At 36.6% G+C, this 24,500-nt stretch overlaps 1 protein-coding gene across 2 annotated transcripts; it reads left to right on the top strand.

The window, feature by feature from the left end:
• On the top strand, window positions 1-23,051 carry cry3b (cryptochrome circadian regulator 3b). 2 transcript variants are annotated; one of them, XM_073843844.1, is made up of 15 exons: window positions 1-151; window positions 2,855-3,026; window positions 7,232-7,340; window positions 7,423-7,565; window positions 7,643-7,827; window positions 10,689-10,786; window positions 10,891-11,031; window positions 14,111-14,422; window positions 14,495-14,646; window positions 17,931-18,133; window positions 21,261-21,377; window positions 21,460-21,531; window positions 21,616-21,693; window positions 21,766-21,887; window positions 21,969-23,051. In XM_073843844.1, exons 2-15 carry the CDS (start codon window positions 2,869-2,871, stop codon window positions 22,008-22,010), a joined length of 1,932 nt encoding a protein of 643 aa, XP_073699945.1. In that variant the 5' UTR covers window positions 1-151; window positions 2,855-2,868; the 3' UTR covers window positions 22,011-23,051. The 2 variants fall into 2 exon arrangements, with proteins under 2 accessions (XP_073699945.1, XP_073699946.1); XM_073843845.1 differs by having other exon boundaries at window positions 21,463-21,531.
• Window positions 23,052-24,500: the final 1,449 nt, after the last annotated feature.

Here is a 24,500-nt window from a genome sequence, read left to right on the forward strand (position 1 = left end):
CCGTCGCTGTGTTGGCCCGGTTCGGTGTAAGTGGACTTTGGTGAGCTGAGCTGGTCTGCAGTGGTTCTTCTGGCGCTTCTTCATCAATTCTGAGATGGTTTTATCACTTGGACTCACATAAACTTATTTCCCTGCTTTAGTATCGCCTCAGGTGAGTGGCGTTTTATAATCGCACAGCTTGTTTCGTGCTTTAAAGAGAAAAAAAACAGACGAACAGGTTACATAAAGTGCGAATCTGTGACCCTTTGATTAAAAACACACACTTTTTTGATTAAACTTGAAATATTATAAGACATTTCTTATTTTATTATGTTTCCATGGCAATTTGTGACGTAATGTTACAGCAATGACCCAATTTGAGTACAGAGGGTCAAGTTATAAAACACAAGAAAATGCGTTTAAAACTTTAATTTTTATGATGAAAATGTCTTAAATGGGGTTCATATTTAAGCAAAAATGCTATTTTGTATGGGTAAATCCCACAATCTTGAAACTTATGAGCTTTTTAAAAAAAATTGTATGTCTTTATGCAACATAAAAAGTGCACAAGAGTGGAAAAAATTGTTGTTATTTGATATTATATTGATATAATTGAGATATCTAAAGTGCAATGATATGTAAAATATTATATTAAGCATAATTGTTTAATTGTATTCTAATTAACACACTGGCTTGTATAAACAGTTTAAATGTTGATGTTAATCTTAGTAATAATGTTGTTATGAATAATAATAATGATTAAAGCAGCATTTAAGTATTTATTACAATTACTACTACTATGTTAAAATTGCTAAGAAGTGTAATTGTCAGTATTATGATTAAAGACTTGTAACAGTTGATTTGAATTAATATAATTAATATAATTCAAATCAACTCAGATGTGAATCGAATGATTCGTGAACACGCACCGAAGCTCCGATGTGAATCAAATGATTCGTGAACACGCACTGAAGCTCCGATGTGAATCGAATGATTCGTGAACACGCACCGAAGCTCCGATGTGAATCAAATGATTCGTGAACACGCACCGAAGCTCCGATGTGAATCGAATGATTCGTGAACACGCACCGAAGCTCCGATGTGAATCGAATGATTCGCGAACACGCACCGAAGCTCAGATGTGAATCAAATGATTCGTGAACACGCACCGAAGCTCCGATGTGAATCAAATGATTCGTGAACACGCACTGAAGCTCCGATGTGAATCGAATGATTCGTGAACACGCACCGAAGCTCCGATGTGAATCAAATGATTCGTGAACACGCACCGAAGCTCCGATGTGAATCGAATGATTCGTGAACACGCACCGAAGCTCCGATGTGAATCGAATGATTCGTGAACACGCACCGAAGCTCCGATGTGAATCGAATGATTCGTGAACACGCACCGAAGCTCCGATGTGAATCTAATGATTCGTGAACATGCACCGAAGCTCCGATGTGAATCGAATGATTCGTGAACACGCACCGAAGCTCCGATGTGAATCGAATGATTCGCGAACACGCACCGAAGCTCAGATGTGAATCGAATGATTCGTGAACACGCACCGAAGCTCCGATGTGAATCAAATGATTCGTGAACACGCACCGAAGCTCCGATGTGAATCGAATGATTCGTGAACACGCACCGAAGCTCCGATGTGAATCAAATGATTCGTGAACACGCACCGAAGCTCCGATGTGAATCAAATGATTCGTGAACATGCACCGAAGCTCCTATGTGAATCGAATGATTCGTGAACACGCACCGAAGCTCCTATGTGAATCAAATGATTCGTGAACACGCACCGAAGCTCCTATGTGAATCGAATGATTCGTGAACACGCACCGGAAGCTCCTATGTGAATCGAATGATTCGTGAACATGCACGGAAGCTCCGATGTGAATCAAATGATTCGTGAACACGCACGGAAGCTCCGATGTGAATCAAATGATTCGTGAACACGCACCGAAGCTCCGATGTGAATCGAATGATTCGCGAACACGCACCGAAGCTCCGATGTGAATCGAATGATTCGTGAACACGCACCGAAGCTCCGATGTGAATCGAATGATTCGCGAACACGCACCGAAGCTCCGATGTGAATCGAATGATTCGCGAACACGCACCGAAGCTCCGATGTGAATCGAATGATTCGTGAACACACACCGAAGCTCGGATGTGAATCGAATGATTCGTGAACACGCACGGAAGCTCCGATGTGAATCAAATGATTCATAAACATGCACCGAAGCTCGGATGTGAATCAAATGATTCGTGAACACGCACCGAAGCTCCGATGTGAATCTAATGATTCGTGAACATGCACCGAAGCTCCGATGTGAATCAAATGATTCATAAACATGCACCGAAGCTCGGATGTGAATCAAATGATTCGTGAACACGCACCGAAGCTCGGATGTGAATCAAATGATTCGTGAACACGCACCGAAGCTCGGATGTGAATCAAATGATTCGTGAACATGCACCGAAGCTCGGATGTGAATCAAATGATTCGTGAACATGCACCGAAGCTCCGATGTGAATCAAATGATTCATAAACATGCACCGAAGCTCGGATGTGAATCAAATGATTCGTGAACACGCACCGAAGCTCGGATGTGAATCAAATGATTCGTGAACACGCACCGAAGCTCGGATGTGAATCAAATGATTCGTGAACACGCACCGAAGCTCGGATGTGAATCAAATGATTCGTGAACATGCACCGAAGCTCCGATGTGAATCAAATGATTCATAAACATGCACCGAAGCTCGGATGTGAATCAAATGATTCGTGAACATGCACCGAAGCGCCGATGTGAATCTAATGATATAAAAATTGATATAATGTGAATGAATCTGTGTTTTCAGGTGGCGTCAGTATCATGCCGATCAACTCCATCCACTGGTTTCGTAAGGGTCTGCGTCTGCATGATAACCCTGCGCTGCTGGAGGCCATCAAGGGTTCGGATACACTGCGTTGTGTTTACTTCCTGGACCCCTGGTTCGCCGGAGCATCCAACCGCGGCGTCAACCGCTGGAGGTGAGAGAAGCACATTATATACGTATTGTTCTTATTATGCCATTACATTTAAACAGGTAGCAGGTGTTATTGTTGTTTTCATTACCATCATTATTATTACTGATATCAATTATTACTAATAATAAAATCAGTAAACAAAGTTTTGATTTGGTTTGTTGATAATACTTGATTTTATTATATTAAATGAATATATTTAACTGTTAATACATCCATACAGTATGTATGCAAATCTAAATATGAAAATATTCATCATTATCGTGAATATGTGTAGTATGTTGGTTATTTTACTCATTATTATAAAGATCAAACTTTTCGTTTTTTGTTTTTGACGCATTTGAATGGTTAAATGGCTCCGTCTGGTGGCTTTTTAAAGAGCAAGAAGTTGTGTTTATGAAATATTCTGCATGTTTTTGTTCTCATGAGAGTGTGCTGTCGTGCCGTGCGGATGTCTGGGATTGTTTCTGATGATGCAGTGCTGGTTATAGCTGTGTTTTCAGGTTTTCAAGTCAGTTGTTGTGTGTTTTTGCCATTGAGTCTGAAGTTTGATTGAATCTGTCAGTCTGGTCTCAGTGAATCCGGTCCAGACTCGGTTTGACGTCGTCAAGCGTTTCCACAGCGATGACCCACTTTCCGCCGCTCCGTCACGAGTCTGACTGCATTTCTCAAACTGGAACACGAGAGAGATCCTGTTACAAAAGATTCGGGAACATCGTGTTCTCACAGAGAGAGAGAGAGAGAAACAGATGGGCGGAGAGAGAGAGAGAGATAAAGAGATAAAGAGAGAGAGAGAGGCGGAGGCGTCGCTGTGCGGCTGAAATGATGTCAGTGGGTCAGACAGACAGACAGAGAGAGAGAGAGAGACGGCTCTAATCTAAACACTCGTAATACATCAACACTGAAACTTTAATGAATAAGTCTAATATTATTAATATCACTAAGGTAATAACACTTAAAGATTAATGATACATTATTATTGTTGTTGTTGTTATTATTAGAAGTAATAATAATAAATAATAAATCATTAATAATTAACAAATATATAGCTAAATGTAAAAATAATACATTTTTTAGTAGCATTAGTGATTGTATTGGTAAATTAATATATAAAGCCTGGTTTAATTTGAATAATACTTAACTTGTTTTTTGCTTTATTTAAACTAATTTTAAGACAATTTGACGATCTGAATCAAATGATTCGCAAACACAACCCTGCAAACACACAACGTTCCCCTAACATTCCCCTAACGTTCCCATTTGGTTATTTTTTTGGGAACCAATTGAGAATGTTCTAGGAACATTCCCTGTAGTTTCTCTTTTTAATAACCTATAAAGAATGTTCCCAGAACATTCCCTGCAGGTTATTTTTAGGTTTTATTTTTATAACCTACAGAGAACGTTCATTGCAGGTTATTTTTACAATCACTTTTATAACCTGAAAAAAGAACCTTCCCAGAACATTCTGTAATATGGCCGAACCAGACGCAGTAATGCCACGCCGGTCACATTGAACATTAACCAGCTGGGAACTAATTTCAGGCGCTACTTACAGCAAACTTCCTTGACTGTTACGCCAGAATGGGAGTGTAGTTCCTAATCTTATCAGCCTAGAAAGTCGTAGCTTTACATTTTCCACCGGTCTTAGTACACGATATAACTGCAGAAGAGTCAAGTTTTAAATATTGAAACTCGTTGACCATTTTTGAACACGATGCTACTGGTCTAATAGGATTCAATGATCTATGCTAAGCTATGCTAAAAGTGATATCGCCAGAACAGGAGAACGGCTGAATGGATTTCAAAACGGTAAAAATCAACTTATTAACTCGGGGGAGTTGGAGAATGAGCCTATTTCCAAAAAAGTGTTCCTTTAACGTTACTCCGGGGCGCGGGAGTGCTGACGTGCAGAAGAGGTATCAGAGTGAATAGGTTAGGAGAACGTTCTGGGAACCTTCAGAGAACTTTCAGGGAACCTTCTAGGAACAAAAAATAGAGCGTTCCCTACTGGTTAGCCAGGAACGTTTTCTTAACATAAATAGAACGTTCCCCTTTAGGTTAGGGGAATGTATTGGGAAACGTTCCCGTAGGGCTGCTCGATTTTGGCAAAAATCATAATCACGATTATTTTGGTCAATATTGTAATCACGATTATTTAAACGATTATGACAGGCTCCAACACTTTACACAGTGATTAATTTAAAGATAGCAATACAGCGAGAAAAAGATACAAATAAAAAAACAGTGCTTTAAAAATACTGAATACTTTTATGCAAGTCTAAAGAAGTCTAACAATACTACAGAAATTGAATTTGAATGTAAAATAAAACAATGTCTTCACTCTAATAGTTAAGCACGCACAGATTTTCATTCTCAACTATTTGTTCATTTAAGACATAACTGACAAGAGTTTACATGAATAATCACCAAGCCCTTCATTTTGTAATATTTTTGCGTGTATTTGACCGTTTAGGTGCGCACCTTGAGCTAAAAGATAACTTTCATGTCCGTGTTCCGCTCCATCTCTGAGCGCATTAACAAAGGACAGCGCAAGTTTTCTTACGTGCTATTAAAAACACAACATCAAAGAAACATTAACAAATCAATTACGTCCCATTTTATGAAAGCCACCTTACATGATTTAGCTGATTTGCATGTGAAATTTGGCTTTTACGGAGGAGCGAAAGAGCACCCCTGGTAAAAGGGCAGAATGGGGCGCAATAATCGTTTCATCTCGATTACTGCATTTTCATGATCGTTTGAAGCAGAAGTCGAAATCGAAACCGAATTTCGATTAATTGCACAGCCCTACGTTCCCTGAAGGTTCCCCTAACCCAGTGGTTCTCAATCCTTTTTGCATGTCTCCCTTATTTAACACACCTGATTGAGATCATCAGCTTGTTAGTTCAGTTCATGGATCTCTCTCCTAATGAGCTGATGATCTCAATCAGGTGTGTTAAATAAGGGAGACATGCAAAATGTCAAAGGGGTCCCCCAGGACCAGGATTGAGAACCACTGCCCTAACCTAATGAGAACGTTCCTGCAATGGTATATTTACGTTAAGAAAACTTTCCTGGCTAGCCAATAGGGAATGTTCTGGGAACCAAAAGCTAACGTTCCCAGAACGTTCTAGAAACCAAAAATTGTTAGCTTGGGGAAGCTCCGATGTGAATCAAATGATTCACAAACTATCTGAAGTTCCAGTGTCAATCAAGCGATTTGCAAACCCAAATTAAAGCCGCAATCTGAATCGAATCGCGATCCTTGATTTTAACCCTTGTGCATTCAATTAAAAATGCCCATGTACAAAAACTGATTTATTATATTTTTTTTCCCACTTTCACTGATGTTGATTTTTTTTTTACCAGCATCCAGGATCAGTTATAGATACCAAACATTCATTCATTTTTAGAATTTTAACCCTTTAAATACTGGTTTGTTTACATAATGCCACAGGTGTTTTTTATATGAGAACACTCTGACATCCTCACCAACATACCCACACAATTACAGCTTCATTATTTTTCCAGTTGACTCTATAATAGTCTATAATAATAAGCAAAATCTGAAGCCTTGCCGATAGCATGAATGCCTATTAACAAATATTGCATCATTTTATAGTCAAATGGCCCTGGGTTAAAAATTGCAGTTTTAATGGGTTTCAATGTGGACATTTTCAATGTGGTCCTGAGTGTGCCTGTTTTTTGTACAGAGGGTAAAATTGATTTTTTTATATTATTATTATTATTATATCCTTTATTTAACCAGGAGAAGCCCATTGAGATTAAAAATCTCTTTTACAAGGGAGACCTGGCCAAGATAGGCAGCTAAGTTTTTGAAGGAAATGAGGGTGAAATATTAAAATTTCAATAAAAATAAACACCCGAGCCAAGATTTATGCAGTTGGCATTAACACAGGCACACTTATAACACAAAACAAAACTGAAATGGACAAAAATGCACCTAAGGGTCGCACAAGGGCTTTAAGTTCCAATTCGAATCAAATGATTTGCAATAAGCAATCTAATGGGAAACTGACAGCGAATCATTTTGCAATGGTTCAACCGATTTTGAGTTTCGAAAAGCTACGTTTCACCCATCTCTAGTGCTTTTTGAAATTACAAACGATGTTGAAATTCAAAAATGAATGGCTCTTCTGATCTGGTTTTCGCTAGTGACTCAGTTGACAGCAAGTGTGTGTGCGTTTTAGGTTTCTGCTGCAGTGTCTGGAGGATCTGGACTCCAGTCTTCGTAAACTCAACTCCCGTCTGTTTGTCATTCGTGGTCAGCCGGCCAACATCTTCCCACGCCTCTTCAAGGTAACACTGGCTGACGTTCACAGTCGTGTAGCTTGCATTCGGATCAGGTGACCTTAATAACACTCGGTTCATTGGTCCGCAGGAGTGGAAGGTGTCTCGACTGACATTCGAGTGCGACTCGGAGCCGTTTGGGAAGGAGCGAGATGCGGCCATCAAGAAACTGGCGTCTGAAGCAGGAGTGGAGGTGACCGTGAAGATCTCACACACGCTTTATGATCTGGACAGGTGCGAACACGCCAAACCAACTGTTTGAACGTTAGGTTTTAATCCGAGTTGATTCTGAATGACTGTGTGTGTCTCAGGATCATCGAGCTGAATGGCGGTCAGCCGCCGCTCACGTACAAACGCTTCCAGACGCTGGTGAGCAGCATGGAGCCGCCAGATCCTCCGATGGAGCCGCTGAGCAGAGAACTGATGGGAAACTGTGTGACGCCTGTCAGTGAAAACCACAGAGAGAGATATGGAGTCCCCCTGCTGGATGAACTGGGTAACACACACATTTATACACGCACACATACAACTTCAAAGTATGGGAACTGTAGCTCTCTCTTTAAAGATGAAGAGATCAAACAACAGATTCATGAGTTTGTTCACATTTCATAAAAAAGCTTGTGATTTAAATGCGAGACTTGGAAGTTAGTTGCTGCTTTTTGTCTCTTCTGAGGAAGATTCATTCACTTGTTTGGCAGTGAGCCACACAGAGACATTCTGATCAGATTTATTAATGTTAATCTGATCTCATCTTAAAATAGAACTCAATTTGTGTTTCCTGCCAGCTAAATTTCATATATGTAAACAAAAAATCTGGCTCTAACCTCTTTTCTTTATTCAAAGTTGATCTAGTCAAGTACATGGAAACTATCTAAACTTATGTTCACCTTAAAGCAGTTAAAAAACGGTATCTATAATCATTTTCGGTGTCCTCTTAAGGTGTAAATCTATTACTTTTTTTGTTAACCTGGAAACACATCCCTTACTATGGTTTAAGAAAATGGTTTAAAACCTTACAATGATTAATTTTTTTGTGTATACTGTCTTTATTATTATATTATAACTGTACTGTATTAATGGTTAGATGTTTTCTACTTTTTAATTAAAAAAACATTTGCACACTGAAGTCCCGATCTGAATCAAATGATTCACAAACCCGCACTGAAGTCCCGATCTGAATCAAATGATTCACAAACCCACACTGAAGTCTCGATCTGAATCAAATGATTCACAAACCCACACTGAAGTCCCGATCTGAATCAAAAGATTCGCAAACCCACACTGAAGTCCTGATCTGAATCAAATGATTCACAAACCCACACTGAAGTCCCGATCTGAATCAAATGATTCACAAACCCACACTGAAGTCCCGATCTGAATCAAATGATTCACAAACCCACACTGAAGTCTCGATCTGAATCAAAAGATTCGCAAACTCACACTGAAGTCCCGATCTGAATCAAATGATTCGCAAACCCACACTGAAGTCCCGATCTGAATCAAATGATTCACAAACCCACACTTAAGTCCCGATCTGAATCAAATGATTCGCAAACCCAAACTGAAGTCCCGATCTGAATCAAATGATTCACAAACCCACACTGAAGTCCCGATCTGAATCAAATGATTCACAAACCCACACTGAAGTCCCGATCTGAATCAAAAGATTCGCAAACCCACACTTAAGTCCCGATCTGAATCAAATGATTCACAAACCCACACTGAAGTCCCGATCTGAATCAAATGATTCACAAACCCACACTAAAGTCTCGATCTGAATCAAAAGATTTGCAAACCCACACTGAAGTCTCGATCTGAATCAAAAGATTTGCAAACCCACACTGAAGTCCCGATCTGAATCAAAAGATTTGCAAACCCACACTGAAGTCTCGATCTGAATCAAATGATTCACAAACCCACACCGAAGTCCCGATCTGAATCAAATGATTCACAAACCCACACTGAAGTCCCGATCTGATTCAAATGATTCACAAACCCACACAGAAGTCCCGATCTGAATCAAATGATTCACAAACCCACACAGAAGTCCCGATCTGAATCGAATGATTCACAAACCCACACAGAAGTCCCGATCTGAATCAAATGATTCACAAACCCACACTGAAGTCTCGATCTGAATCAAATGATTCGCAAACCCACACTGAAGTCCCGATCTGAATCAAATGATTCGCAAACCCACACTGAAGTCTCGATCTGAATCAAATGATTCGCAAACCCACACTGAAGTCTCGATCTGAATCAAAAGATTCGCAAACCCACACTGAAGTCCCGATCTGAATCAAATGATTCGCAAACCCACACTGAAGTCCCGATCTGAATCAAATGATTCGCAAACCCACACTGAAGTCCCGATCTGAATCAAAAGATTCGCAAACCCACACTGAAGTCCCGATGTAAATCAAAAGATTCGCAAACCCACACTGAAGTCCCGATCTGAATCAAATGATTCGCAAACCCACACTGAAGTCCCGATCTGAATCAAATGATTCGCAAACCCACACTGAAGTCTCGATCTGAATCAAATGATTCGCAAACCCACACTGAAGTCTCGATCTGAATCAAATGATTCACAAACCCACACTGAAGTCTCGATCTGAATCAAATGATTCACAAACCCACACTGAAGTCTCGATCTGAATCAAATGATTCACAAACCCACACTGAAGTCTCGATCTGAATCAAATGATTCGCAAACCCACACTGAAGTCTCGATCTGAATCAAATGATTCACAAACCCACACTGAAGTCTCGATCTGAATCAAATGATTCGCAAGTCACTGAAGTCTCGATCTGAATCAAAAGATTCGCAAACCCACACTGAAGTCTCGATCTGAATCAAAAGATTCGCAAACCCACACTGAAGTCTCGATCTGAATCAAATGATTCACAAACCCACACTGAAGTCTCGATCTGAATCAAATGATTCGCAAACCCACACTGAAGTCTCGATCTGAATCAAATGATTCACAAACCCACACTGAAGTCTCGATCTGAATCAAATGATTCGCAAACCCACACTGAAGTCTCGATCTGAATCAAATCATTCACAAACCCACACTGAAGTCCCGATCTGAATCAAATCATTCACAAACCCACACTGAAGTCCCTATCTGAATCAAATGATTCACAAACCCACACTGAAGTCTCGATTTGAATCAAATGATTCACAAACCCACACTGAAGTCTCGATTTGAATCAAATGATTCACAAACCCACACTCAAGTCCCGATCTGAATCAAAAGATTCACAAACCCACACTGAAGTCCCGATCTGAATCAAATGATTCGCAAACCCACACTGAAGTCCCGATATGAATCAAAGTGTGTTTGTGTTCAGGGTTTGACACTGAAGCTTTGGCTCCTGCCGTTTGGCCTGGAGGAGAATCAGAGGCGCTGATGCGGCTGGAGCAACACCTCGGACCTGACTCTACCGCGGTACGATGAACACATACACACACACACATATATATACAGATGTTGTGGCTCCAGCAGTGGTCATGAGATCAGGCATGTCTGAGTTGTGTGCTGGTGTTTTCCAGGCGTGGCAGGAGAACTTTGGGCGTCTAAAGATGAACTCCAGTCCACTGCTGGCCAGTCCGCGGGGCTTGAGTCCGTACCTGCGCTTCGGCTGCCTCTCCTGCCGTCTGTACTACTACAAACTCACCGAACTCTACAAGAAGGTGACTGCAAGACATTAAATATCTCTTTAATTACGTTTTATCCATTTTAATGAAATAAAAATTTTCATATACCTACAAATATTTTTTATTAATTTAAAATGTCATCTGATTAGTTCACATTATAATCTATCTAAAAAGACAACTTTTAAAGTTACTGATTTTAAAATAATATTTTAATATGTAATATGTGCCATATATCTGGTATAAAAGCTTTAAATAATATTTAGTAATTGAAATGCTTTTTAAAAGCTATTTTATCATCGTAACATAGATCATAAACAAAGTGCCTTTTAAGCGCTATTTTCTTATATCGTGACAGATTGTAATTGAAATGCTTTTAAAACGCTATTTTATCATCGTAACATATAGATCATAAAAGTGCTTTTTAAGCGCTATTTTCAAGTATTGTGATGTCAATCGTAATTGAAGCGCTTTTTTCTCGTATTGTGGTGTATAGATCATAATCTAAATGCTTTTTAAATTGTATTGTCTTGTATTGTGATGTATAGATCGCATTTGAAATGCTTTTTAAAAGCTATTTTATCATCGTAACATAGATCATAAACAAAGTGCTTTTTAAGCGCTATTTTCTTATATCGTGACAGATCGTAATTGAAATGCTTTTAAAACGCTATTTTATCATCGTAACATAGATCATAAACAAAGTGCCTTTTAAGCGCTATTTTCTTATATCGTGACAGATCGTAATTGAAATGCTTTTAAAACGCTATTTTATCATCGTAACATATAGATCATAAAAGTGCTTTTTAAGCGCTGTTTTCTTATATCGTGACAGATCGTAATTGAAATGCTTTTAAAACGCTATTTTATCATCGTAACATATAGATCATAAAAGTGCTTTTTAAGCGCTGTTTTCTTATATCGTGACAGATCGTAATTGAAATGCTTTTAAAACGCTATTTTATCATCGTAACATATAGATCATAAAAGTGCTTTTTAAGCGCTGTTTTCTTATATCGTGACAGATCGTAATTGAAATGCTTTTAAAACGCTATTTTATCATCGTAACATTGATCATAAACAAAGTGCCTTTTAAGCGCTATTTTCTTATATCGTGACAGATCGTAATTGAAATGCTTTTAAAACGCTATTTTATCATTGTAACATATAGATCATAAAAGTGCTTTTTAAGCGCTGTTTTCTTATATCGTGACAGATCGTAATTGAAATGCTTTTAAAACGCTATTTTATCATCGTAACATAGATCATAAACAAAGTGCCTTTTAAGCGCTATTTTCTTATATCGTGACAGATCGTAATTGAAATGCTTTTAAAACGCTATTTTATCATCGTAACATATAGATCATAAAAGTGCTTTTTAAGCGCTGTTTTCTTATATCGTGACAGATCGTAATTGAAATGCTTTTAAAACGCTATTTTATCATCGTAACATAGATCATAAAAGTGCTTTTTAAGCGCTGTTTTCTTATATCGTGACAGATCGTAATTGAAATGCTTTTAAAACGCTATTTTATCATCGTAACATAGATCATAAACAAAGTGCCTTTTAAGCGCTGTTTTCTTATATCGTGACAGATCGTAATTGAAATGCTTTTAAAACGCTATTTTATCATTGTAACATATAGATCATAAAAGTGCTTTTTAAGCGCTGTTTTCTTATATCGTGACAGAGCGTAATTGAAATGCTTTTAAAACGCTATTTTATCATTGTAACATATAGATCATAAAAGTGCTTTTTAAGCGCTGTTTTCTTATATCGTGACAGATCGTAATTGAAATGCTTTTAAAACGCTATTTTATCATCGTAACATAGATCATAAACAAAGTGCCTTTTAAGCGCTATTTTCTTATATCGTGACAGATCGTAATTGAAATGCTTTTAAAACGCTATTTTATCATCGTAACATATAGATCATAAAAGTGCTTTTTAACCGCTATTGTCTTATATCGTGACAGATCGTAATTGAAATGCTTTTAAAACGCTATTTTATCATCGTAACATAGATCATAAACAAAGTGCCTTTTAAGCGCTATTTTCTTATATCGTGACAGATCGTAATTGAAATGCTTTTAAAACGCTATTTTATCATCGTAACATATAGATCATAAAAGTGCTTTTTAAGCGCTGTTTTCTTATATTGTGACAGATCTTAATTGAAATGCTTTTAAAACGCTATTTTATCATCGTAACATAGATCATAAACAAAGTGCCTTTTAAGCGCTATTTTCTTATATCGTGACAGATCGTAATTGAAATGCTTTTAAAACGCTATTTTATAGTCGTAACACATAGATCATAAAAGTGCTTTTTAAGCGCTGTTTTCTTATATCATGACAGATCGTAATTGAAATGCTTTTAAAAAGCTATTTTATCATCGTAACATAGATCATAAACAAAGTGCCTTTTAAGCGCTATTTTCTTATATCGTGACAGATCGTAATTGAAATGCTTTTAAAACGCTATTTTATAGTCGTAACACATAGATCATAAAAGTGCTTTTTAAGCGCTATTTTCTTATATCGTGACAGATCGTAATTGAAATGCTTTTAAAACGCTATTTTATCATCGTAACATATAGATCATAAACAAAGTGCTTTTTAAGCGCTATTTTCTTACATCGCAAAAGATCGTAATTGAAATGCTTTTAAAACGCTATTTTATCATCGTAACATATAGATCATAAACAAAGTGCTTTTTAAGCGCTATTTTCTTACATCGCGAAAGATCGTAATTGAAATGCTTTTAAAACGCTATTTTATCATCGTAACATATAGATCATAAAAGTGCTTTTTAAGCGCTATTTTCTTATATCGTGACAGATCGTAATTGAAATGCTTTTAAAACGCTATTTTATCATCGTAACATATAGATCATAAACAAAGTGCCTTTTAAGCGCTATTTTCTTATATCGTGACAGATCGTAATTGAAATGCTTTTAAAGTGCTATTTTATCATATAGCAGCGTATAGATCGATATTTTCACTTTATAAGTGTTATTTTCTTATATCATGATATAAATCTCGTAATCAAAACACTCTTAAAATGTTTTTTTATAGTGATGTATAAATTGTAATCGAAACGCTTTTAAATGCGCAGGTGAAGGAGAACGGCAACCTGCCGATCTCTCTGTACGACAAGCTGTTGTGGCGGGAGTTCTTCTACACGGCGGCCAGCAACAACCCGCGCTTCGACCGCATGGAGGGAAACCCCATCTGCATCCGCATCCCGTGGGACAGGAACCCCGAGGCGCTGGCCAAGTGGGCCGAGGCCAAGACGGGCTTCCCCTGGATCGACGCCATCATGACGCAGCTGCGGCAGGAGGGCTGGATCCACCATCTGGCGCGGAACGCCGTGGCCTGTTTCCTGACGCGCGGCGACCTGTGGATCAGCTGGGAGGAGGGCATGAAGGTACGGTTTGCCCCAGGGCATGATGGGTAATGGCGGCGTGTCTGTGGCGTGCTAACGCTGGTGTATCCGCAGGTCTTCGAGGAGCTGCTGCTGGACGCCGACTGGAGCGTGAACGCCGGCAGCTGGCTCTGCCACTCCTGCAGCTCCTTCTTCCAGCAGTTCTTCCACTGCTACTGTCCCGTGGGATTCGGACGCAGGATCGACCCCAACGGAGACTTCATCAGGTGGGCCTCCGCTCCGCTTCACTTCCTCAATCTGGATCCAGTGTGAACGCACGGATCAGGGATTACAATCACACTCAACAATACAAACAATCATTATATATAGTCAAGAAGTTCAGTATCAATTACTTAGTTTTCAAAAACACATTTAAAACACAATGGAATGTCGAATTATTAAGTTGGCTTGAAAAAGATCTAAACTTATTATTATTCTATTAAAACTTATTTAAGTTCCTCTAATCGTTTTTGGGTCTATCTAGCTATCTAAATCATGCTAGCAACATGCTATTAACATTGTAATCATGCTTGCAGCATGCTAGTAACTTGCTAATCATCGTAGAAACATGTTAGCACCATGCTAGTAACATGCTAATAACATTGTAATCATGCTTGCAGCATGCTAGTAACTTGCTAATCATCGTAGAAACATGTTAGCACCATGCTAGTAACATGCTATTAACATTGTAATCATGCTTGCAGCATGCTAGTAACTTGCTAATCATCGTAGAAACATGTTAGCACCATGCTAGTAACATGCTTATCATGCTAGTAACAGGCCAGTCATGCTAGTAACATGTTAATAATGCTAGCAACACGCTAGTAACTTGCTAAATATGTTAGAAACATGCTAGCAACATGTTAGCAACTTGCTAGTCGTGATAGAAACATGTAAGCAACATGCTAGTAACATGCTATTCATATTAGTAACTTGTTAACCATGATAGTAACAGGCCAATCATGCCAACAACATGCTAGTAACATGTTAATCATGCTAGCAACATGCTAATCATCCTAGTAACTTGCTAACCGTGGTAGAAACATGCTAGCAACATGCTAGTAACTTGTTAATCGGGGCAGAAACATGTTAGCAACATGCTAGTAACATGCTAATCATGCTAGTAACAGGCCAGTCATGCTAGTAACATGTTAATCATGCTTGCAACATGCTAGTAACTTGCTAATCGTCATAGAAACATGTTAGCAACATGCTAGTAACATTCTAATCATGCTAGTAACAGGCCAGTCATGCTAGTAACATGTTAATCATGCTAGCAACATGCTAGTAACTTGCTAATCGTGGTAGAAACATGTTACCAACATGCTAGTAACATACTAATTATGCTAGTAACAGGCCAGTCATGCTAGTAACATGCTAATCATGCTAGTAACAGGCCAGTCATGCTAGTAACATGTTAATCATGCTTGCAACATGCTAGTAACTTGTTAATCGGGGCAGAAACATGTTAGCAACATGCTAGTAACATTCTAATCATGCTAGTAACAGGCCAGTCTTGCTAGTAACATGTTAATCATGCTAGCAACATGCTAGTAACTTGCTAATCATGGTAGAAACATGTTACCAACATGCTAGTGACATACTAATCATGCTAGTAACAGGCCAGTCATGCTAGTAACATGTTAATCATGCTAGCAACATGCTAGTAACTTGCTAATCATGGTAGAAACATGTTACCAACATGCTAGTGACATACTAATCATGCTAGTAACAGGCCAGTCATGCTAGTAACATGTTAATCATGCTAGCAACATGCTAGTAACTTGCTAATTGTGGTAGAAACATGTTAGCAACATGCTAGTAACAGGCCAGTCGTGCTAGTAACATGTTAATCATGCTTGCAACATGTTAGTAACTTGCTAATCGTCGTAGAAACGTGTTAGTAACATGCTAATAATGCTAGTAACAGGCCAGTCATGCTTGTAACATGTTAATCATGCTAGCAACATGGTAGTAACTTGTTAATCATGGTAGAAGCATGTTAGCAACATGTTAGTAAGATGCTAATCATGTTAACAGCATGCTGTTAACATGGTAATCATGCTAGAATAATGCTAACAACATGATATTGACATGCTAATCCTGCTAGCAACATGCTAGTAAGATGTTAATCATGCTAACAACATGTTAGTAACATGCTAATCATGATAATAACTGGCTAATCATCTATCTACCTATTTCTATAACTATAATATAACAACTATATTATATATTTATAACTATCCTGAGCACCTTAGCAACCACGTCGCTAGCTTTTAAAACTACTAAACTGAAACTTAAACTGTCGAAAACCTTTAAACTTCAAGCTTTTAAAACATTTTAAAACTACTGTAAACTTTTTGGCTAGGCTTTTTCAAGCCAACTTAAAGTTTGTCTACAAACTTCACTCATCTAGTTTTTATGATTATAATGAATATATGATTAAAGTAATGTCTAATTTCAAACAATATTTATGATTTATATATTATATTACTAAATTTAGGCAATATATATTATAGTTTTTAATATTTTTGCAGTTTGACTCTAAAAACATTTTATATGAATAATTCATATTATAGTTCATCAAAGATCATCTATGGAGTTTAGTGTTTTAGTCTTATATTAATAATATTAATTTTACTATTAATTTTAATGTTTTTAATAATACATAGCATTTTATTTGTAATTGAATTTTTCAGAAACGTATGAGTTGTGTCCAGAAATATATTATAAATCAAATAGAAATGAACAGATAATTATACTAATTTTGCGTTAATTATGTTAAGTAATTTTAATGAACATATATACCAGTTTTCAGTATAATAATAAATGAATTGTTAAATTTGAATTCCATTTTTTTTTTTATTATTATTATTTATCAGTTTATAGTAAAACTAATTATTTATGGAACTTGTTGGAAGAAGACTTGTACATTTTTAGTCATTGTTTGTTTATTTATGTAACGCCATTTCAAAACTATTTAAATTTTCAAACCTTTTCGATATCTGTTCATTTTATTTCTATTCAATGAGTTAAATGTGACCCTGGAGCACAAAACCAGTCTTAAGTTGCCCAGGTATATTTGTAGCAATAGCCAAAAAATACATTGTATGTGTCAAAATTTGAGATTTTTCTTTTATGCCAAAAATCATTAGGATATTAAGTAAAGATCATGTTCCATGAAGATATTTTGTAAATGTTCTACTGTAAATATATCTAAACTTAATTTTTGATTAGTAATATGATTTGATTCTAAGAACTTCATTTGGACAACTTTAAAGGGGATTTTCTTAATATTTGGATATTTTTGCACCCTCAGATTCTAGATTTCCACTGGTTTTGTGGTCCAGGGACACAAATGTATTGTGTATATAAGAAGATATGTTTGTTTATGTGTGCCTCTGACCGCGCTGGGTTACCCACAGTGCCCTGCAGCGGTGCGGAGGCTGTGCTCTGGTTTTGTGGAGGTTGTGATGAGACGCTGCGGGTTAATCTCTCCCTCTGATTGCAGATGTTACTTACCTGTCCTCCGAGATTTTCCAGCCAAGTATATTTACGACCCCTGGAACGCTCCGGAGGACGTGCAGCGTGCCGCCAAATGCGTGATCGGCGTAGATTACCCCAAACCCATGGTGAACCACGCCGAGGCCAGCCGCCTGAACATTGAGAGAATGCGGCAGATCTACCAGCAGCTCTCCAGATACCGCGGACTCAGTAAGAACTCACAGTTTTTGCATTCTAAATTAAAAATAGTTCATTATTCAAATAAAATAATACTAAAGATACTATAATGATAACGATATTGTTGTAACTGCTTCAGAATTAATTTTTTTACCGATGGTGAATGATAAAAACCCTGAGAGCCAATCATAAGCATTATTTTTTTATATCATGAAATAGATTGTAATTGAAATGCTTTTAAGCGCTATTTTTTTATATTGTGTCACAGTCGAATCGTTTTTAAGTGCTATTTTCTTATTTTGTGACGCATAGATCACAATCGAAACACTTTTAAGCGCTATTTTCTTTTATCGTGACAGATTGTAATCTAAGCGCTTTTAAGCGCTATTTTCTTATATTGAGACGTATAGATTGTAATCGAAACACTTTTAAGCACTATTTTCTTTTATTGTGACAGATCGTAATCAAAGTGCTTTTAAGCACTATGTTCTTATATTGTGACGTATAGATTGTAATCGAAACACTTTTAAGCACTATTTTCTTATATTGTGTCACAGTCGAATCGATTTTAAGTGCTATTTTCTTATATTGAGACGTATAGATCGCAATCAAAGTGCTTTTAAGTGCTATTTTCTTATATTGTGTCACAGTCGAATCGTTTTTAAGTGCTATTTTCTTATTTTGTGATGCATAGATCGCAATCGAAGTGCTTTTAAGTGCTATTTTCTTATATTGAGACGTATAGATCGCAATCGAAGTGCTTTTAAGCACTATTTTCTTATATTGAGACGCATAGATCGTAATCGAAGTGCTTTTAAGCGCTATTTTCTTATATTGAGACGTATAGATCGTAATCGAAGTGCTTTTAAGTGCTATTTTATTACATTGAGACGTATAGATCGTAATCGAAGTGCTTTTAAGTGCTATTTTCTTATATTGAGACGTATAGATCGTAATCGAAGTGCTTTTAAGCGCTATTTTCTTATATTGAGACGTATAGATCGTAATCGTAGTGATTTTAAGCACTATTTTATTACATTGTGTCACAGTCGACGTTTTAAGTGCTATTTTCTTATTTTGTGATGCATAGATCGCAATCGAAGTGCTTTTAAGCGCTATTTTCTTATATTGTGACATATAGATCGTAATCGAAACACTTTTAAGCGCTATTTTTTTTATTTTGTGACTGATTGTAATCAAAACGCTTTTAAATGCTATTTTCTTTTATCGTGACATAGATCGTAACTGAAACACTTTTAAGTGCTATTTATTTATATTGTGTCTCAATCGAAGCACTTTTAAGCTGTATTTTCATATATCGTGACATCGATTGTAATCGAAATGCTTTTAAGCATTATGTTCTTATATTGTGACATATAGATCGTAACCAAAACTCTTTAAAGTGCTATTTTCTTATATTGTGATGTATAGATCGTAATCGAAACACTTTTAAGCACTATTTTCTTATATTGTGTCTCAATTGAAGCACTTTTAAGCTTTATTTTCTTATATTGTGACAGATTGTAATCGAAGTGCTTTTAAGCGCTATGTTCTTATATTGAGATGTATAGATCGTAATCGAAACACTTTTAAGCACTATGTTCTTATATTGTGACATATAGATCGTAATCGAAACACTTTTAAGCACTATGTTCTTATATTGTGACATATAGATCGTAATCGAAACACTTTTAAGTGCTATTTTCTTGTTTTGTGACTGATTGTAATCAAAACGCTTTTAAATGCTATTTTCTTTTATCGTTACATAGATCGTAACTGAAACACTTTTAAGTGCTATTTATTTATATTGTGTCTCAATCGAAGCACTTTTAAGCTGTATTTTCATATATCGTGACATCGATTGTAATCGAAATGCTTTTAAGCATTATGTTCTTATATTGTGACATATAGATCGTAACCAAAACTCTTTAAAGTGCTATTTTCTTATATTGTGATGTATAGATCGTAATCGAAACACTTTTAAGCACTATTTTCTTATATTGTGTCTCAATTGAAGCACTTTTAAGCTTTATTTTCTTATATTGTGACAGATTGTAATCGAAGTGCTTTTAAGCGCTATGTTCTTATATTGAGATGTATAGATCGTAATCGAAACACTTTTAAGCACTATGTTCTTATATTGTGACATATAGATCGTAATCGAAACACTTTTAAGTGCTATTTTCTTGTTTTGTGACTGATTGTAATCAAAACGCTTTTAAATGCTATTTTCTTTTATCGTTACATAGATCGTAACTGAAACACTTTTAAGTGCTATTTACTTATATTGTGTCTCAATCGAAGCACTTTTAAGCTTTATTTTCTTATATCGTGACATAGTTTGCAATCAAAGTGCTTTTAAGCATTATTTTTTTTATATCATGACAAAGATCGTAATTGAAATGCCTTTAAGCGCTATTTTCTTATATTGTTACACATAGATTGCAAACGAAATGCTTTTAAGCACTATTTTCTTATATTGTGACGTATAGAACGTAATCAAGATGCTTTTAAGCGTTATTTTCTTATATTGTGACATATAGATCGTAACCGAAACACTTTTAAGTGCTATTTTCTTATATTGTGATGTATAGATCACAATCGAAATGCCTTTAAGCGTTATTTTCTTATATCGTGACACAGATTGTAATCAAAGTGCTTTTAAGCGCTATTTTCTTATATTGTAACGCCAATAAGAATCCATCCAACTTTACCGAACGTGAGCATTTAAAGCGGCAAAAAAAACTGCAGCACGATTAGAATAAACAGAACATTATCGTCCACTGATACAGTTATCGTTATAGTTAATTTATATTATCGCTATAGACATTTTTTTTTCTAGCAAATTAATGTTTAAAACATTGACAGCCAATCAGAATTAAGCATTTAAAGCCGCAGACAGCAAAACTGCAGTAAGCTTATGATAAACGGAACATTATCATCTAATAATATAGTTATTATATAAGTCCACACCATAGCTATAACGACACCAAAGAAAAACATAATTGGAATCTCTTTTCTAATCAGGTTTTCCAGTTGATGAATGATAAAAACGATAATAAACAGAACAATATTGTCCGCTAATATAGTTAGTGTAATAGTTATCGCTGTAGTTGATGTTCTTGGTGTAAACTGGACTTTATTTTTATTAATTTATCAGGTCTTCTCGCAACTGTTCCATCCAACAACATGGAGGTGGTAGGAGCAAATGAAGCCCAAGGAGCAGCAGCAGCGCCCCCTACACGCCAGAAGACTCGGAGCGGCACATCGTCTCACTGTGAGTGTTTGAAGTCGTGCGTTGCGATCTAATAAGTGCATTTTAAGGAAATGAACTAAGCTGTAATTCTCTATGTGTCCAGCAGGGGTAAGGAGAGAGCAGCCCGGACCAAGCGGAGCGAAACATCGTGGTGCGAGACACCGACACACCCTCAGTGAGACCTTTAGTTGCTCTTTGGTTAATTTGATAACGTTTTATAAACGTTTGCGCTAAATGTTTTAACGTTTTTCTCTTGCAGCCCACCGTACGTCGCCTTACACCACCCAGAGCGACCTGACAGACCACGCCCACGAGTTTGCCGTCCCACAACAGCCAGGTATGTTTTTTTCCCACACAGGAAATACAATACAATGGTTTGCGAACAAAATTTGATGTTGAGTTCCTTCAGGACGCCTGTTTTGGCCGGTTGCGGGCGGGACTGGTAGGAGAGAAAGGGAGGCGGAGCACAATGGTTGCCATGGTGATGACGGCCCCTCCTCCTCTTCATCGCTAAAAGCTCAAGATGACGAGGTTCGTAAAAATCACAGCTATGAACACTTTGCTAAATTATTAAAACAGAAATGTTCAGCTGTATTTATCTTTTTGTTTCAGAAGACGCATGAAGACATGGAGGGCGTGGCCTTCTCTTCATAAGCTCCACCCACCGATGGATTCGCAAAATCTGTTATAAACTTAACGTCCTCGCGTGTCAAACACAAACTCAGAAGAGTTTATCCAATCAAATTGTGGCGGAAATGTTATTTTAACGTTTTTTTAGAAATTTTATAATATAAAATTCTAAAATATTAAATTAAATTTAACTACTATCCCAAATATTGATTTTAAAAATCACATGTAAATACTGTTTTAAACTGAAGGTCCTTTCGCACCAAACGAAACCGAATGAATGAATGAGTGTAACGAATATTTGTCAGCCTGACTGAAGAGTTAAGCGTTTTAATAACTTGAGAGTTTATATTTGCACATGAAGTTTACGAAAACGCAAACCAAAGCTCAAGTCTTCTTGGTTGTCACCAGTTGTGAAAAAAATGGACTGTCTCTGTTGTTTATATTAATATTTGCGAAAATTTGGCGTTTGGCGTAAATGGACCAGTAATCGCAAACAGCCAATGAAGAACATGCATATTACGCCCAATTTAAACGGATCCAGATTCGCTCAGTATTACGGAAGAACGGAAGAGTTTCCGCATCGCTGCTCTGAACCGGCCTCACCTGTACATACCTGCGTCTGTTTCCATGGTGACACGAGTCACATGATCGTTGGAACGTGTTCGGGTCCAAACTATTGTAACTGTACCACAGATGAGTGATTGTCTCGTTTGTGAAAACGACTGTATTTTATTCCATGTTTTCGTGTTTTTTGCACAGATAGCGAAGAATCGGCTCCAGTGTTTGACGTCTTCCATCGCTGTACATTATTTCATCGTCTTCATCTCTATGTACTCCATTGTTTTGTACATGACAGCTATATCTTATGGAGCGGTACATTTTTACCGCTTGTGTTTTCAGTTTTTCTACAGAATATTCCTAGCTGTTTTGAATTTTGAAGAAATATATATATATATATATATATATATATATATATATATATATATAGTACCAGCATTTGTTTCTTAGTCTGTGTGTGGTACTTCATCAGCCAGCTATTAAAAAATGTATATATTTAAACACAAAGTGAGTGTTTTTTTGTGTGTTAGTCTCTTATTTGACTTGATATAAACCTCTTTTGTCTCTGCTAGCATGTCAGGATAATAATCATTTAACATTAGTTAGTTTTATTTTTGTTCTTTGCCCTCAAACCCTGTATTGTGAACGTGACAGAGCTGACTGAATGCACTCATATGAAGGTAAGATATAACCAAAGCTAATTAAATGTTTTTCTGTGTTGAGTTAGCTTGCCTTTACTTAACTTTATGACTGATAACAAATTAATCTTAGTCAAATTACCACAAAAATCGAGTTTTCCTCAATGTTCTATGTTCATTTTAGATAACTGCGACTAAAATAATAAATATTTACAACAATCTAAATTCTAAAATCATAAAAGTAAACTGAAAATCGGCAACTTAGTGCAGGTCACATGACCTGATAAGCGCGCGCACAGCTGTTAGTGTTTCCTCAGCGAATAAATCAAAGTGATTCGCAATTCGCGTGCAAATGATTCATGTGAACCGGTTCTTTTGAATGAGTCCGTCAAAAAGATTCATGAAACAACTAGCAATTGCATCCAACCGAATTCACTCAAGGAGCGAATCGTTCAGAGCCGTTACGGAGTTTCCAACCGACTCCCTCAGTGAACCACGCGCGCATTTTCAAATTTGAAAAGGACCGGGAACCGTTACTCCGACTAACTGCAGGTTAGTGCGTCTTATTAATCAGTTTACTACCTGTTTGCTTATATAAAGTATTTTTAAATAACATTACTTATCTATACAACTTAAGTTACAGACATTTAAGTTAACTGAGTCTGCTCACACAAGTTTTTAGTTGGTTTAGCAGTCCAGTCAGCTTGAATTGTATTATTACTAAGCTAACGATTAGTCTAATATAACACACAGTGCATTTTTATCAGTTTTATAGCCAATAACCAGTTAAACTTAGGTTTGATATGATTATGTGTAAAAACGTATGTGAAATTGTATTAAATTATTATAATAACTGAATCTTATAACGATCATTTCTCAGAGGAGATGATAAAATCATGACAAAAAAAGTTCCAATTAATTAAAATTGTGACTAAAATGGAACAAAGCTAAATCACTTTAATTCTGACTTGTGGCCACATGATTACATTAATATGTTTTACTAACTTGCCATCCTAACAAAAAAGTAATAGATTTAAAATGCCTTTATTTTACACTATGTATAGTTAAAGTGTATTAACATATTTAATCGAAACTTTCTAATATAAAAATTGTAATTAAACTTTATTTGGAGTACTGCTTGTGCACAATGCACATTTCTTAATATTAAGTCTAAAATATGTTTCAATGTCACTATTGATGAGGATAAAAATTCAGCACAATCAAATATACTTATAAATATACTAAGTTGGACTTCAGCACAATTAAAGTGTATTAAGTACAAAATTAGTTGTTCCAATTAAACTGACTAAATATACCA

Source organism: Garra rufa, chromosome 7 (genome assembly GCF_049309525.1).
Source record: "Garra rufa chromosome 7, GarRuf1.0, whole genome shotgun sequence".
Lineage (NCBI taxonomy): Eukaryota > Metazoa > Chordata > Actinopteri > Cypriniformes > Cyprinidae > Garra > Garra rufa.

Bases quoted from the DNA above. Each gene is read 5' to 3' on its own strand.
- cry3b (XM_073843844.1), top strand. From the start codon at position 2,869: ATGCCGATCAACTCCATCCACTGGTTTCGTAAGGGTCTGCGTCTGCAT. The intron at 7,828-10,688 runs GTAACACACACA...GTTTGTGTTCAG, and splicing joins CCCCCTGCTGGATGAACTGG to GGTTTGACACTGAAGCTTTG. The intron at 14,647-17,930 runs GTGGGCCTCCGC...CTCTGATTGCAG, and splicing joins CCCAACGGAGACTTCATCAG to ATGTTACTTACCTGTCCTCC.